The 13,451-nt window shown below is 40.1% G+C and overlaps 1 protein-coding gene across 1 annotated transcript in view; it reads left to right on the forward strand.

Annotated features, from left to right (window-relative positions):
* Positions 1–13,451, forward strand: part of Kif15 (kinesin family member 15) — a 67,764-nt gene that overhangs the window by 26,541 nt on the left and 27,772 nt on the right. The window contains exons 7-17 of the mRNA XM_036193921.1: positions 894–1,073; positions 3,891–4,100; positions 4,197–4,322; positions 4,462–4,584; positions 7,268–7,391; positions 8,613–8,689; positions 8,906–9,115; positions 9,932–10,109; positions 12,158–12,299; positions 12,805–12,946; positions 13,229–13,426. Of these exons, the coding sequence (XP_036049814.1) occupies positions 894–1,073; positions 3,891–4,100; positions 4,197–4,322; positions 4,462–4,584; positions 7,268–7,391; positions 8,613–8,689; positions 8,906–9,115; positions 9,932–10,109; positions 12,158–12,299; positions 12,805–12,946; positions 13,229–13,426 (1,710 nt within the window). The remainder of the gene's footprint in view (positions 1–893; positions 1,074–3,890; positions 4,101–4,196; positions 4,323–4,461; positions 4,585–7,267; positions 7,392–8,612; positions 8,690–8,905; positions 9,116–9,931; positions 10,110–12,157; positions 12,300–12,804; positions 12,947–13,228; positions 13,427–13,451) is intronic.

Genomic DNA, 13,451 nt, shown 5'->3' on the forward strand with positions numbered 1-13,451 from the left:
CATCTCTCCAGCCCCAAATTTTTTTTAGGACGAATTGGTTTCTGTCTTTTAAAGCACATGAATCTTCCTTCAAGTAAAACTTTATCTGTTGCTGATGATATGGTTCAGTGGATAAAGACACTTGCCACCAAGCCTGATGGCTTGAGTTTGGTCCCTGGGACCCAGATGGTAGAAGGACATAACTGACTTCTTCTAATTCCCAAAAGTTATCCTCATTTATATGTATATGCCATGCATGAGAATGCCTATACATACAAACAACAAATGTTAAAATCAAAACTATGAGGAAGTACAATATGGAAGACAATGGAAATCCATTTGAATTGCTAAGTTCTCATCCACCAGCAGGCTCCGTGGTACCTCTCCAAACTGGACTTCTGGGACTGCTGTGATGATATTTAAAAGTTAAATAGACGGGCGGTGGTGGCTCAAGCCTGTAATCCCAGCACTCGGGAAGCAGAGGCAGGTGGATCTTTGTGAGTTCCAGGCCAGCCTGGTCTACAAAGCAAGTTCCAGGAAAGGCGCAAAGCTACACAGAGAAAACCTGTCTCGAAAAATAACAACAGAAAAAGAAAGTTAAATAATGTAGCCTGGCAGTGATGGGTCACGCCTTTAATCCAAGCACTCAGGAAGCAGAGGCAGGTAGATCTCTCTGAGTTCAAGACCAGCCTGGTCTACAGAGTGAGTTCCAGGACAGCCAGGAAGTGTTAACACAGAGAAACCAGAAAGAATAATAAGTTAAATAATGTTTTGAAATTAGTTTTCTAGATTTTTTTCACTGATGTTTCAATGTTTTACATGATATTAAAAGTTAATAGGGAAACATACCTGAAATAGTTCATAGAAACTCAGAATAAATGTATAAACTGTTAATTGGAGGTTTTCTTTTATAGGCTGGAGCTGGGAAGACTTTCCTGTGTAAGTGCTCCTTTATTGAGGTCTACAATGAGCAAATCTATGACCTGCTGGACTCAGCATCTGTGGGACTATACTTAAGGGAGCACATAAAGAAGGGAGTCTTTGTGGTTGGTGCAGTGGAGCAGGTGGTGACCTCAGCTGCTGAAGCCTATCAGGTACCCTGCCATGAGGATGTGTTTGATGTTTGGGCAATAAACATACCTCAAGGAATCAAGAGCTGAATTTCATAAAGGCATAGCACAAACTCTTTTGAGAAGTAAAGAAAAAAGAATGTAGCAATATTTTCTAGATTTCTCCAACTTTGGGCTGGCCATGGAGGTTACATACCTGTACTCCTAGTAATAGAGAGGCAGGAAGAATTGTGAGTTTGAGGCTATCCTTGGCTACATGGGAAGACCCTATCTCAAAAATGGGGGAGGGGGCCTTGGGCTGCTTGATTTTGCAATGCTTTTGTGACATTTATTCTTTTTTTTTTTTTTAAAGATTTATTTATTTATTTTGTATACAATGCTCTGTCTGCATATATCCCTTCAGACTAGAAGAGGGCACCAGATCTCATTACAGGTGGCTGTGAACCACCATGTGGTTGCTGGGAATTGAACTCAGGACCTCTGGAAGAGCAGTCAGTGCTCTTAACCTCTGAGCCATCTCTCCAGCCCAAAAATAATTTATTTTTATTTCATGTTCATTCCTGTTTTGGCTGCATGTAAGTGTGAAAGTGTCAGATCCCATGAAACTGGGAATTACAGACAGTTGTGAGCTGCCATGTGGGTTCTGGGAATTGAACCCAGGTCCTCAGACAGTGCTCTTAACCACTGAGCCATCTCTCCAGCCCTGGCATTTATTCTAATAGCACAATAATTCATCAGTATCTGTTGCTCTGGGAGCTCCTTGTGCAAGGCCTCCTAGGAGCACTGTCTCTCTGTGTTTGCTTTCCTGTTGTGAGGCGGCATACAAGCACAGTGAAGGAACTTTAAGATGGCCTGTGTTTGTGAGATTTTTTTTTTTTTTTTCTTTTTTTGAAGACAAGGTTTCTCTGTCACAGCCCTCTATAGGAACTCAGAGATCTACCTTCCTCTGCTTCCTAAGTGCTAGGATTAAATGCAAGCAAGCTGTCTTGTCTTTTTGAGGCAGGGTTTCTCTGTGTAGTTTTGGTGTCTCTCCTGGATCTCACTCTGTAGACCAAGGTGGCCTCGAATTCACAGAGATCCACCTGGCTCTGTCTCCCGAGTGCTAGGATTAAAGGTGTGCGCCACCACCGCCTGGGAAAGCTATTTTCTTTTAAAGCTATGCAAATACATATCTGACCTAACATTAAATGTATTTATTTAATACTATGAGGAGGGAGCATAAAGGATTGTTGAAGAACTATAAAAGCTACAAATAATTTCAGTTTTATGAGGTTATAGGTCAGCGGTAATGAGGTTGTCTACTATTCCAAGGTCCTCTGTTCAGTCTATGACACTGACAAATAATTTCAGTTTTATACTGTGTTTTGTTAATAGTGTTTTAATAGCTAGCATTTATTTCATTTTATGGCAAGTACTGTAGTGATTTTTATATATGTAGTTATGCGCGCGCGCACACACACACACACACACACACACACACACACACACACATAGTTTTATATAATTTTCACTGTAGCCTTTGAAGTAACTTTACACCTTACACATTGTGACTGTTCTCCAGGTTTTGTTTCTCAGATCATTAGCATCACCTAAAGGCCTATCAGGACTCTGAGCTTGGGCCAAATGTGGAAGTTCACTCGTTTAATCCCTGCTCTGAGAGGCAGAGGCAGATGAATCTCTGTGAGTTTGAGGCCAGACTAATCTAGTTCCAGAACAGTCAGGGTTACACAGAGACCTTGTCACAAGCCACGACTTCTCCCCAACAGAAAACCACTTTGCCTAAGGTTTGACATTCTAAGCACCCTTCCAAAGTTATGCCTCATCTCAGTCCTCACTTGATGTTGAATCACAATCTTAATTCTAATAACATCCAAAGGTGGAAATATGTATATTGAACTTAGATATTCTGCCCTGTGAAGTTAGTACCCAAATGCTGGGTTTTTTTGTTTGTTTTGTTTTTGAAATAGCGTTTCTGCATAGCTATGGCTGCCCTGGAACTTGGTTTGTAGATCAGGCTGGCCTTGAACTCACAAAGATTTGACTGCCTCTGCCTCCCAGTGCTGGGAGTACATTACTGTGCCTTGCTCTCCATGATCATTTTTGAATACAGAAGCGGGAACTTTTTTTACAGCTATATCTTATAAATAGTAGAGTCGGGGTTTGAACTTGCTTAACTAAGAGTCTGTGGTCTGGACGCTGATATATTTTCTTGTCAGAATGGAAAGAGGAAAAAAAAACAAACCTACTTTGTAGGGGCGAAAGCTGCCAAAATTTTAGATTAAAGATAACTCAAAATTTTTTTTTTTTTTTTGTTTTGTTTTTGTTTTTTAATTTTTATTATCTAAGCTAAAGAAAAGCTAAAGATGTATATCTGTAGTACGTGGGAAGTGGAAGCAGAAGGATCAAAGCTAGCCTGAACTACTAGTGAGTTCCAGGCCAGCCTGGGACACCCTGTCTCTTTCTGTGACATGAAGAGGGAAAGAAAATAATCCTTGATGGGCAGTAAACCTTTTCACCATTCTTTATAGCTCTCCTACTGATTTTGGTGTCTAAATATATACTACTTAGAACTTGTGTTACTATTAATTTTCACAAAGCTAGATAACAGTGGAAAGGCTGTGAGTGTCCCGTCCCCATCCCTGTCCCCCCCTCCATCCCCTACCCCCATTTCCTCACCCCCGTTCCAATGGGAAATTACTATGTTGTGAAGGTGGAGAATTATCGATGTGTTATTATTTTTCATATTACAATGAGAGATTATTAAGTGCTTATTTTGTGTTTTGAGTTTGTCTTAAGTGTACCTGTTGTGGCTTCTTATAATATAGTTTCCTTTTCCCCTAGGTCTTATCTAGAGGATGGAGGAACAGGCGGGTAGCATCCACATCTATGAACAGAGAATCCTCTAGGTCTCATGCAGTCTTTACAATCACAATAGAATCAATGGAGAAAAGCAATGAAACTGTGAACATTCGGACCTCCCTACTCAACCTGGTGGATTTAGCAGGATCTGAGAGACAAAAAGATACCCATGCAGAAGGGATGAGGTTGAAGGTAGGAATGAAATTATGACCTTGCTACTTATATTTTAGCTTAGAACACCAAAGAGTGGCATTGCACCTATATTTTGCTTTTCTCCTAATTCTTTAGGAAGCAGGTAACATAAACCGATCACTGAGTTGCCTGGGCCAGGTCATCACTGCACTTGTTGATGTGGGCAATGGAAAACAGAGGCATGTCTGCTACAGAGACTCCAGACTTACCTTCTTACTTCGGGTAAAGCTGGTCACTGGCTCCTACCACTTGCATTATAGTCACTGGGACTGATGGGGGGATTTTCTTAACTTTTATTATTTTCTGAAAAAGATCTTAGGATTTACAATCTAAAATATAGACCATTGATGTCGTTAAACAGGACTCCCTTGGTGGTAATGCCAAAACAGCCATAATTGCAAATGTTCATCCAGGATCCAGGTGTTTTGGGGAAACGCTGTCAACACTTAATTTTGCTCAAAGAGCCAAGCTGATTAAAAACAAGGTAAAATACTGGAGTATTTAATATATCAAGTAAATTAGAAAAATATTTGCACATACTTTTGTAGTGATTGCCCTAATGTTACCACTAATCTTACTCCTGTAGAAGTTCATCTTGCTTGTATAAGTTTGCTCTTCTTCTTTCCCTCCCTTCCATTCCTGTTTTCTTTTTTCTTTTTCTTTTTTTTTTTTTTTTTTTTTTTTTTTTTTTTTTTTTTTTTTTTTTTTTTTAAGATTTATTTATTTAAGTATACAGAAGAGGGTGCCAGATCTCGTTGCAGATGGTTGTGAGCCACCATGTGGGTGCTGGGAATTGAACTCGGGACCTCTGGAGGAACATTCAGTGCTCTTAACCTCTGAGCCATCTCTCCAGCCCCATTCCTGTTTCCTTAAGGCAGTTTTCCTTGTGTTAGTGTGATGGAGAGTAGTGAGCCTAAGCCATGGCTAGCAGAGTTGGTGCATGTGATGGTGCACACACAGAGGTTTGCATGCATGTGCCTGCCCTGTGCCCATATGTGATATATATGGTTGCTATGAAAATTTCTTGATAATAGTGATATTTGCCTTTATGTTGTGTATATCGCCACATATTTTTCATTTTATTTTAGATACAAGAAGTGTCTTTTTTTTTTTTAAGATTTGTTTATTATGTACACAGTGTCCTGCCTGCATGTATCCCTGCAGGCCAGAAGAGGGCATCACTCTCATTACAGATGGTTGTGAGCCACCATGTGGTTGCTGGGAATAGAACTCAGTGCTCTTAACTGCTGAGCCATCTCTCCAGCCCAAGAAGTGTCTTTAATATTGGTATACTCCTCAGGCCAGGAAGCTTTTCTTGTAAAGTACTAGTTGATAAACTACTTAATGCTTCATGTACCATATGGTCCATTTGAACTACTCAGATCTGCCTTTGCAGTAAGAAAATAGCCATAGACCATATGTAAACAGTGGCAGTTTCTGTGTCCCACCACAACTTGGCACACAAAGAAGCAACAGTCTATATTATGCCTGTGGACAGCACTTTACCAATACTTAGTACAGACTTTCAAAAGACCAACAAGACATCTGTTTGGAGAGTCGAACACTCCTTTGGTTTCAGGCAAAACTGTGCCATGAATTGGTAGAGTAATTCCTTCCTTTTTCAAGGAGAAAACTGGGCTTCTTATCCCCAGGTCATCTAGCAGAGGGAAGCAGACGATGTTGCTTCTTCCCCTGAGTAAGTGAGAAAAACATAGGTCTTGTCCTTTACCTTACTTCTTTGGGCACCATCCCCTGCTTACATGAATGTTAGCAATATGAAGAGGAAACATCAGTAGAACTTCCTGACTCTGTCTTGGCTTACCAGAAGTCTTTGGAGAGTAGAACTGTGTTAATGATTGCAGTTATGATGTCACTGATAATAATAGTGATGTCAGAATGCCTCATAAGGAGGCTGGCTATATGAATCAGAAGCCATTGGAAATGACTTAAACATGAACAACAAAACCAGCAGCTTTGTAGTAGTTGCTCCCAATGGTAAGTCCTCTTCAGCCTGTCAGTGGAAAGAGCTAAGATGTCTGGGAATTGTTTAATGATGAACTATTTAAGTCTTTCCAAGTGGGCATGGTAAACCTAAGACAAGAACACAAGGGACTTGGGCTGTCGCAGGGGTTTTGTTGAAATAGTTGAATATTGCATAGCTAGGTCTTTGGTCTGTCTGGCAGTTAGGTATTGGCATTTTTTATTACCCTTCAGTTTCATGAGTTTTTAATAATGATCTAATTAATAAACATTACTATGTTTGGTTGCTTGTTTGTTTGAGACATGATTTCTCTGTAGCCCTGGCTGTCCTAGAACTAACTCTGTAAACCAGGCTGGCCTCAAACTCAGAGATCTACCTGCCTGGTGATAAACTTTTAAAGCAGGTTTAGATTTATAGTAGAATTGAACAGAAGGTACAGAACAATTCTGTATTGTTCCTTTCCCCACACATGTGACCTCTTCACTACTGACATCACACATCAGAATGATGCATTCGTTGGTAATCTTTTTTTTTTAAGTTTTTTAGAGATGTCTTAAACAAGACATCTTTAAGAAATTGAAGACACCATTTAGTCACCACAGTGATAACATTTGTCTATGACTTTTTTTTTTTTTTTTTTTGACCTTTTAGAGGCCATTTAAAACATAAGAAAGTGAAGGTGACATTTGGTGGGGTGGTAGAACCACAGTGGACTGTGAAACCAATCCCTGCTTCCAGGCCAGCTTTAGAAACAGAAAGTAGCTCTCTTTGGAGAGGTCAGTTTCTGCTCAGGCTAGTCCTGTTGGGGGTCATCCCTTCTAGGCCAGACTCTGTCACCAATGGTTTCTGGACAAGGGGGAAATGGCCTTACTGAGATGGTTGATTCCCTTCTTTGAAAGGGAAGGCAGGATTCCTAAGTCAGTGTAATACACTCCAGTCTGAAGGTGACCTAGCCTAGGATGGCCTAGGAATGATCAGATCGACAGGATCAGTGGGAGCCTGGTGAGGAGGTGTTGGCAAGAGGAAGAGAGCCCAGCTTTGCTGCTTGGGCTCTTACTTTTGGTATATAGGCACAGGAAGAGGGAACTTTCCATTTCAGTGTACCATTTTGGTGGCCTTTTGGCTGTTGGCGAGACAGATGTGCAATTGTCTTTGGTCTTTCAGTGCTTTATTAATTCCTGTCCAGGCTGTGGTGAATGAAGACACCCAAGGGAATGTCAGCCAGCTGCAAGCTGAAGTGAAGAGGCTCAAAGAACAGCTGTCTCAGTTTACTTCTGGGCAGATAATACCAGAAAGCTTACTGGCCAGAGGTAGGACAAGCTCACTACCCTTTATCCTGGGGAAGACTTGATGAGAATGTTAGGTCAGGAACTTCTGCTGTGAGATAGATAGATGGTCAAAGTACAGCGAGGCTTTCCCGAATTTGTCACATACTCTCCTCCTATTTCACCTGTGTACGAGGGTAGTTCTTTGAATCAGATGTTTTATGAGGTGCAGTAAGAAAGGGAATCGATTTTAAGTAATTCATCCCTAGTAAGTGCTAGAAAGAGATATGCTGGATTTATGAGAATTTAGGGAAACTGAATTATTTTTCCTGTTTAACTAATTTCATTTGATCACTCCCAAGATTCTGTCTGAGCATATACAATTTATATATGTTCATTAGGACAAGGAATGCTTCTTTAAAAAATAGCTAGCAACTGCCAGGTGCTAGTAGTGCACGCCTTTAATCCCAGCACTTGGGAGGCAGAGGCAGGTGGATCTCTGTGAGTTAGAGGCCAGCCAAGAATGCACAGAGAGTCCCTGTATTGAAAAAACAAAAAAGACAAACAAGAATAGCTAGTAGAATTAACTTGATATCTATTAAACTGTAAGAAAAAATAATCTGGGGCTGGGAGTGTATTTTGATAGTAGAACACTTGCCTAAAATGTGTGAAGCCCTAGGTTTGATTTCCAGTACTGTACAAAACCACACCAGCAAACAAAAAACAAGAGTGTGCATTATACTAAGCATAGTCTATATACCTGACTCTCAGTACTCAGGAAGCTGAGGCAAGATTGTGAGGTTTGGACTAGCCTAGGTTACAGAATGAGTTTTAGGCTAGCCTGTACTACAGAGCTACAGACTGAGGCACTCAATAAATAAGAGTTTGCATTAGATCTCCAAAGACACATGTGGATCTCCTTCAGTTTCCTTATAGGCACATTTCTAAGCTAGCTCTGGTGGCTTAGGCCTACAATTCCAACATTTGAGAGGCTTAGGCTTAGGATTGCCATGAGTTCAAGGCCAGACTAGGCTATAGTTTTTGTTTGTTTTATTTTTAAAAACCCACTTCTGTTTCTTTCATCACATATATTTGTGCTAAGTAAATAAAGAGAAACTTGTTTTCTTTGTAGAACAGCCAGTTTACTGAGAGAGTTAATGTGAAACTGATAACAATAATGAGAGTCTGCTCCTTTAGATCATTTGGCAGATATAAAGACTGTTTTAGTACTGAAAAATGAACATATTGCTCCCTTCCCCTTTTTAGACAAAGAGAAGACTAATTACATAGAACATTTCCTGGAAGCAATGCTATTCTTTAAGAAATCTGAACAGGAAAAGAAGGTAGGAAGTTTAATTGGGGAAAGGGATTCAGGACATCTTGAACTTTCATGTTGTGGTTGGTTTTTGTTACTTCAGTGAATGAAACACATAGCAGTAGATGTGTAAGGAAAAGGCTTCTTGCCTTTGAATTTAGAGTTAATACAACCTGCTGGGTTTATGAGTATTTAGAAAAGCTGAATTATTTTTCATGTTTAACTGAATCATGAATTTCTTAAGTCTCTGGTAGAAAAAATTTCCCAGCTAGAGGACCTCACCTTGAAAAAGGAAAAGTTTATTCAGTCTAATAAAATGATTGTGAAGTTCCGAGAAGACCAAATAATGCGTCTAGAGAGGCTCCAGAAGGAAGCCCGGGGAAGCTTTCTGCCTGAGGAACAGGACCGTCTACTGTCAGAACTGAGGGATGAGATTCAGACTCTTCGAGAACAAGTGAGTGCAATACCTAGAAAGGATGAGTAGGTAACAAGGACACTCAGTTTGAAAACCAAAATAACTTAAACTTTTTTGTGTTCAGTATGTTTAATGCATGTCCAGTCAATAGGCTGAACATTTTTACTTCCATTTTTTTGTATACTTTCCTATCTAATGTATTTTGGAGGGCAATTCAATCTTAGTAGACAGGAATTCTCCTTATTCTCCCTCCTCTTTTTAAAGATTTATGTACTTGTATTTTATGTGTAAGGGTGTTTTGCTTGCATGTATGTCTGTACTATGTGTATGCCTGGTACCCAGGGAAGCCAGCAGAGGGTGTTAGATCTCCTGGAACTGGAGTTACAGCCATGTGGGTGCTGGAAGTTTAAACCCAGGTCCTCTGAAAAAAGTCTCTAACTGCTAAGACATCTCTCCATCCCCTTACTCTTTTTATTTATTTTTCTGTGCTGGGGATCAAACCCAGACCCTTTTGCATGCTAGGCTCTTGCTATGCCACTGAGCTACAACCTCAAGCATGTTAATTTAGCCATTCCCTTTTGTGAAGAGGTTCCCTATTACACGCCTGTGGGCTTCCATTCTAGGGGGCTGGGTGGAAGTTGCAAGCAACTTAACAACATATTTCAATACAGCCACCAGTTACCAACTGGTTGTCACTTTTTTTGTGGAGCTGAGGACCAAGTGATTTTCTATGGAGGCCGTAGTAGAGTACAACCAGCGTTACTGTGTTCTAGAATTTCTGAATGGCTTTTAGAGATAGCAGTTAATTAGGAAATTTTGTGACTATGTGAAGTATGTAATTTCTCAATGTCACAGGTGGAGCACCACCCCAGAGTTGCAAAGTATGCTATGGAAAATCATTCCCTCAGGGAAGAGAACAGAAGACTGAGACTATTAGAGCCTGTGAAAAGAGCCCACGAAATAGATGCCCAGTCTATTTCAAGACTGGAAAAGGCTTTCTCTGAAGTGTCTAGCAAAGAAAAAAATGACAAAGGTAAGAAGTGGTTGTTGTGAGAAGGGGCTATGAAGCAATGACTTCAGTGGTTGAAAGCACTGTCTGCTTTTCCAGAGGACCCAAGTTCAATTCCAAGTACCCACATGGGAGCTTAGAACTGTTTGTAACTCCATTCTAACAGGGAACCTGATGCTGTCTTCTGGCTTCAGTGGGCACCAGGCATACATATGGTGCACAGATATACATGCAAGAAAAAAAGCCTATACAAATAGGATTAAGAAAACAAACAACAAACTAAAGGAAGAATGTGTAGGAATAGAAAGTAATGTTAGTTTACTTTAGCGCTTGCTGTGTAAACATGAGAACCCACAAGTTAAAAGGTTGACTTTGTACTTGTAATGGCAGCACTGGGAGGCTGAGACAGGTTGTGTTAGCTCTGACCAGCCTGCCTCACCCTAGGAGGCAGTGGTAGTTACAACATAACCTGACACCGGGTGCTGCTCATTTCTACTTTCGGCAATGGGCTGCAAACTTGCTTATGTGACACATGCACCCATTAAAAGTGCCCATCCGTCACAGTCCTCTCATGCTCCCTTGCTCCTCTCTTGATCTCTTACCTGTTCTGTCTGTTTGTCTGCCTTTCTAATGTCCCCACTCCAGGATGGCCTGTCTCTTTCCCCTCCCCCAATAAACCTCTTGCACTAGACTTGTTGTGAGCGGCAAGTTCTCTTAGTGGCCCACCCAGGCTGGGCTGACAGAGATACCAGTTTTCCGCCTACTTTATCCTTTCAGGTTGATCCTGGGATTCTCTGACTAACCAGGCTAGCTTATTAGGAAAACTCTTAAGCCAATTAGAGACTCCCTCTCTCAGAAAAAAAATTCTGGGTAAGGGGTGGGTGGGTGGGAGCAGAATCAAGGTGGATGGCTCCTGAGGAAAGATACTCAAGGCTGATTTCTGGTCTGCACACAGCTCACGTACACACACAAACAGAGAAAGAGGAAAGAACATTTATTAGCAGGGTTGTAGGTGATGCACACCTGGAATCCAAGTACTCAGAAGGCTGAGGCTGGGGAATAGTGAGTTCTAGGCTAACCTGGGCTATGAAGTGAGACCCACACCAACCTCAGAAAACAAACTTAAAAAAAAAAAAAAGAAAGCAGGGCAGGAGAGATGGCTGGGTGGTTAAGAGCAATGCAATATTCTTCCAGAGGACCTGAATCTGGTTCCTAACACACATGAGGTAGCTCCCAATCTCTTGTAACTCTAGCTTCAGGGGATTCAACACCTCTGGCCTTTTTGGGAACCTGCACTCAGATGCACACATCCAAACACAGGCATGCACATATACGCGTAATTTTAAAAATTAAAAAAAAAACTGATTTTTTTTTTTTTTTGGTCTTGCTTTTTTTTTTACATTTCCTTTGTCCTTTTTTTCCCCCAAAGATTTGTTTATTGTGTATTATGTATACAGTGTTCTGCCTATGTGCCAGATCTCATTACAAATGGTTGTGAGCCATTTGTGTGGTTGCTGGGAATTGAACTCAGGACCTCTGGAAGAGCAACCAGTACTCTTAACCGTTGAGCCATCTCTCCAGCCAGTCTAATCCTTTTATTATTCAGTTATGACTTAGTAAAAGATTCAGTTATTTGAGTGTGGAGGAACATGGTTTTGTATGCAAAGTTAGGATTATCCTTGTTATCAATTTTCTCTTCCAAATAGTTCATTGCCTGTTCACAATGGCTAGTAGCACCAATTTTTACCAGTTCAACTGTGCAAATGTTTCTGTCTAGCACCATGCATATTGCTCATTAGTCACTGTTAGCTCTCTATCCTAAGAAATGGCATGCTGTCTTAATCACATTTCTCCATTCTGTTGTCTCTGCGTCTTGAACACACCTTTCAGTGCCCTTAAGGGTACATTCTGTGTCTCTTGCTGACATCTGTGTTCTCATATTTCTAGGACTCGCCTTCTAATCCATTTTTTTATTTATTCTTGTGACTCAAAACAAACTTGGAAGAGAGAGTAGAAAAATGTTATGTTATTTTTTTGTCTTACAAAGACTGAAGTGGTTTTCTTCTTAATAGGTCTGCAAGGATTTTCTCCCAAAGCACTAAAAGAACCAAATTTCTTCACAAACACTGAGAAGTTAAAAGCACAACTCCTGGAAATTCAAACAGAGCTGAATAATTCAAAGCAAGAATATGAAGAGTTCAAAGAGCTAACTCGGTAAAGTGCAAATACACATACTCATCACCTGCTCTCTTAATACGTTATATTAATTTGGCATGTTACTTTAAATATAACCCTTCTAGCAACTAACTTGGTGCACAGGAAAAACACTTTTTTCTTGTAGCTCTTTACTATATATTTGATAGTAGATCATACAAATGTTTTAAGCAGTGCTCACCTGTTGAGTATCAATTGAACTTGCAGAATAAGTTCATCTCCTTACCAAATTTAAATCACAGTTATAAACTAAATCTAGATTTTTTTTCTTGGAAATTAGAGATTTATTAATACTCTTACTTGATGTTCATTGTGTAAAAGGATAAACTATATTCATACTATGACCAAGGTTAATCCTAACCTAAAATATAGAGAAGTGTTAATATTGAAAGTGACAGTATACTGACTTGAACTTGAGCTCTATGAGAGCATAAACTGCTACGTACTTAAAGATGTTTGACGTTATTGATTACCTCAAGGACTAAGTCTTAACAACATCTATTAGGAAAAAGCAGCTAGAACTGGAATCTGAGCTTCAGTCTTTGCAAAAAGCAAACCTCAATCTCGAAAACCTTTTGGAAGCAACAAAAGCCTGCAAACGCCAGGAAGTTTCTCAGCTGAATAAAATACATGCTGAAACACTTAAGGTGGGTAATTGATGCTTCTATTTAAATTAGACCTGTCTCTTTCTTTCTCTCTCTCTCTCTCATCATGCCCAGCTTCAAGTTCCATGTTTTAAAATTAACTACAACTTTGTATATAACTATATTGACTGATGGGTTTATTTCCATTTGGTCTTTTCTATCTAATACTTCAAGAACACATCCTCTTGATAACTTGATGAATAAAATTTTAATTTTTCCTGCTCATAAATTCTCTAGATACTTCCCTTTGTGTTAATGATTCTTTCCATAATCATTGTTCTGCAGATAATTACCACTCCAACCAAGGCTTATCAACTCTGTTCTAGAACGGTACCAAAATCAAGCCCTGAGGTGGGGAGCTTTGGTTTTCTACACACACAGAATTCTAGCAGTTTAGATAATGACATATCAAATGAGCCGGTGCCGCCTGAGATGAGTGAACAAGCTTTGGAGGCCATTTCTGAGGAGCTTCGAACTGTGCAGGTAAGACTTTAATTTTAGGGAAAAA

This window comes from Onychomys torridus, chromosome 7 (assembly GCF_903995425.1).
Source record: "Onychomys torridus chromosome 7, mOncTor1.1, whole genome shotgun sequence".
Classification (NCBI taxonomy): domain Eukaryota; kingdom Metazoa; phylum Chordata; class Mammalia; order Rodentia; family Cricetidae; genus Onychomys; species Onychomys torridus.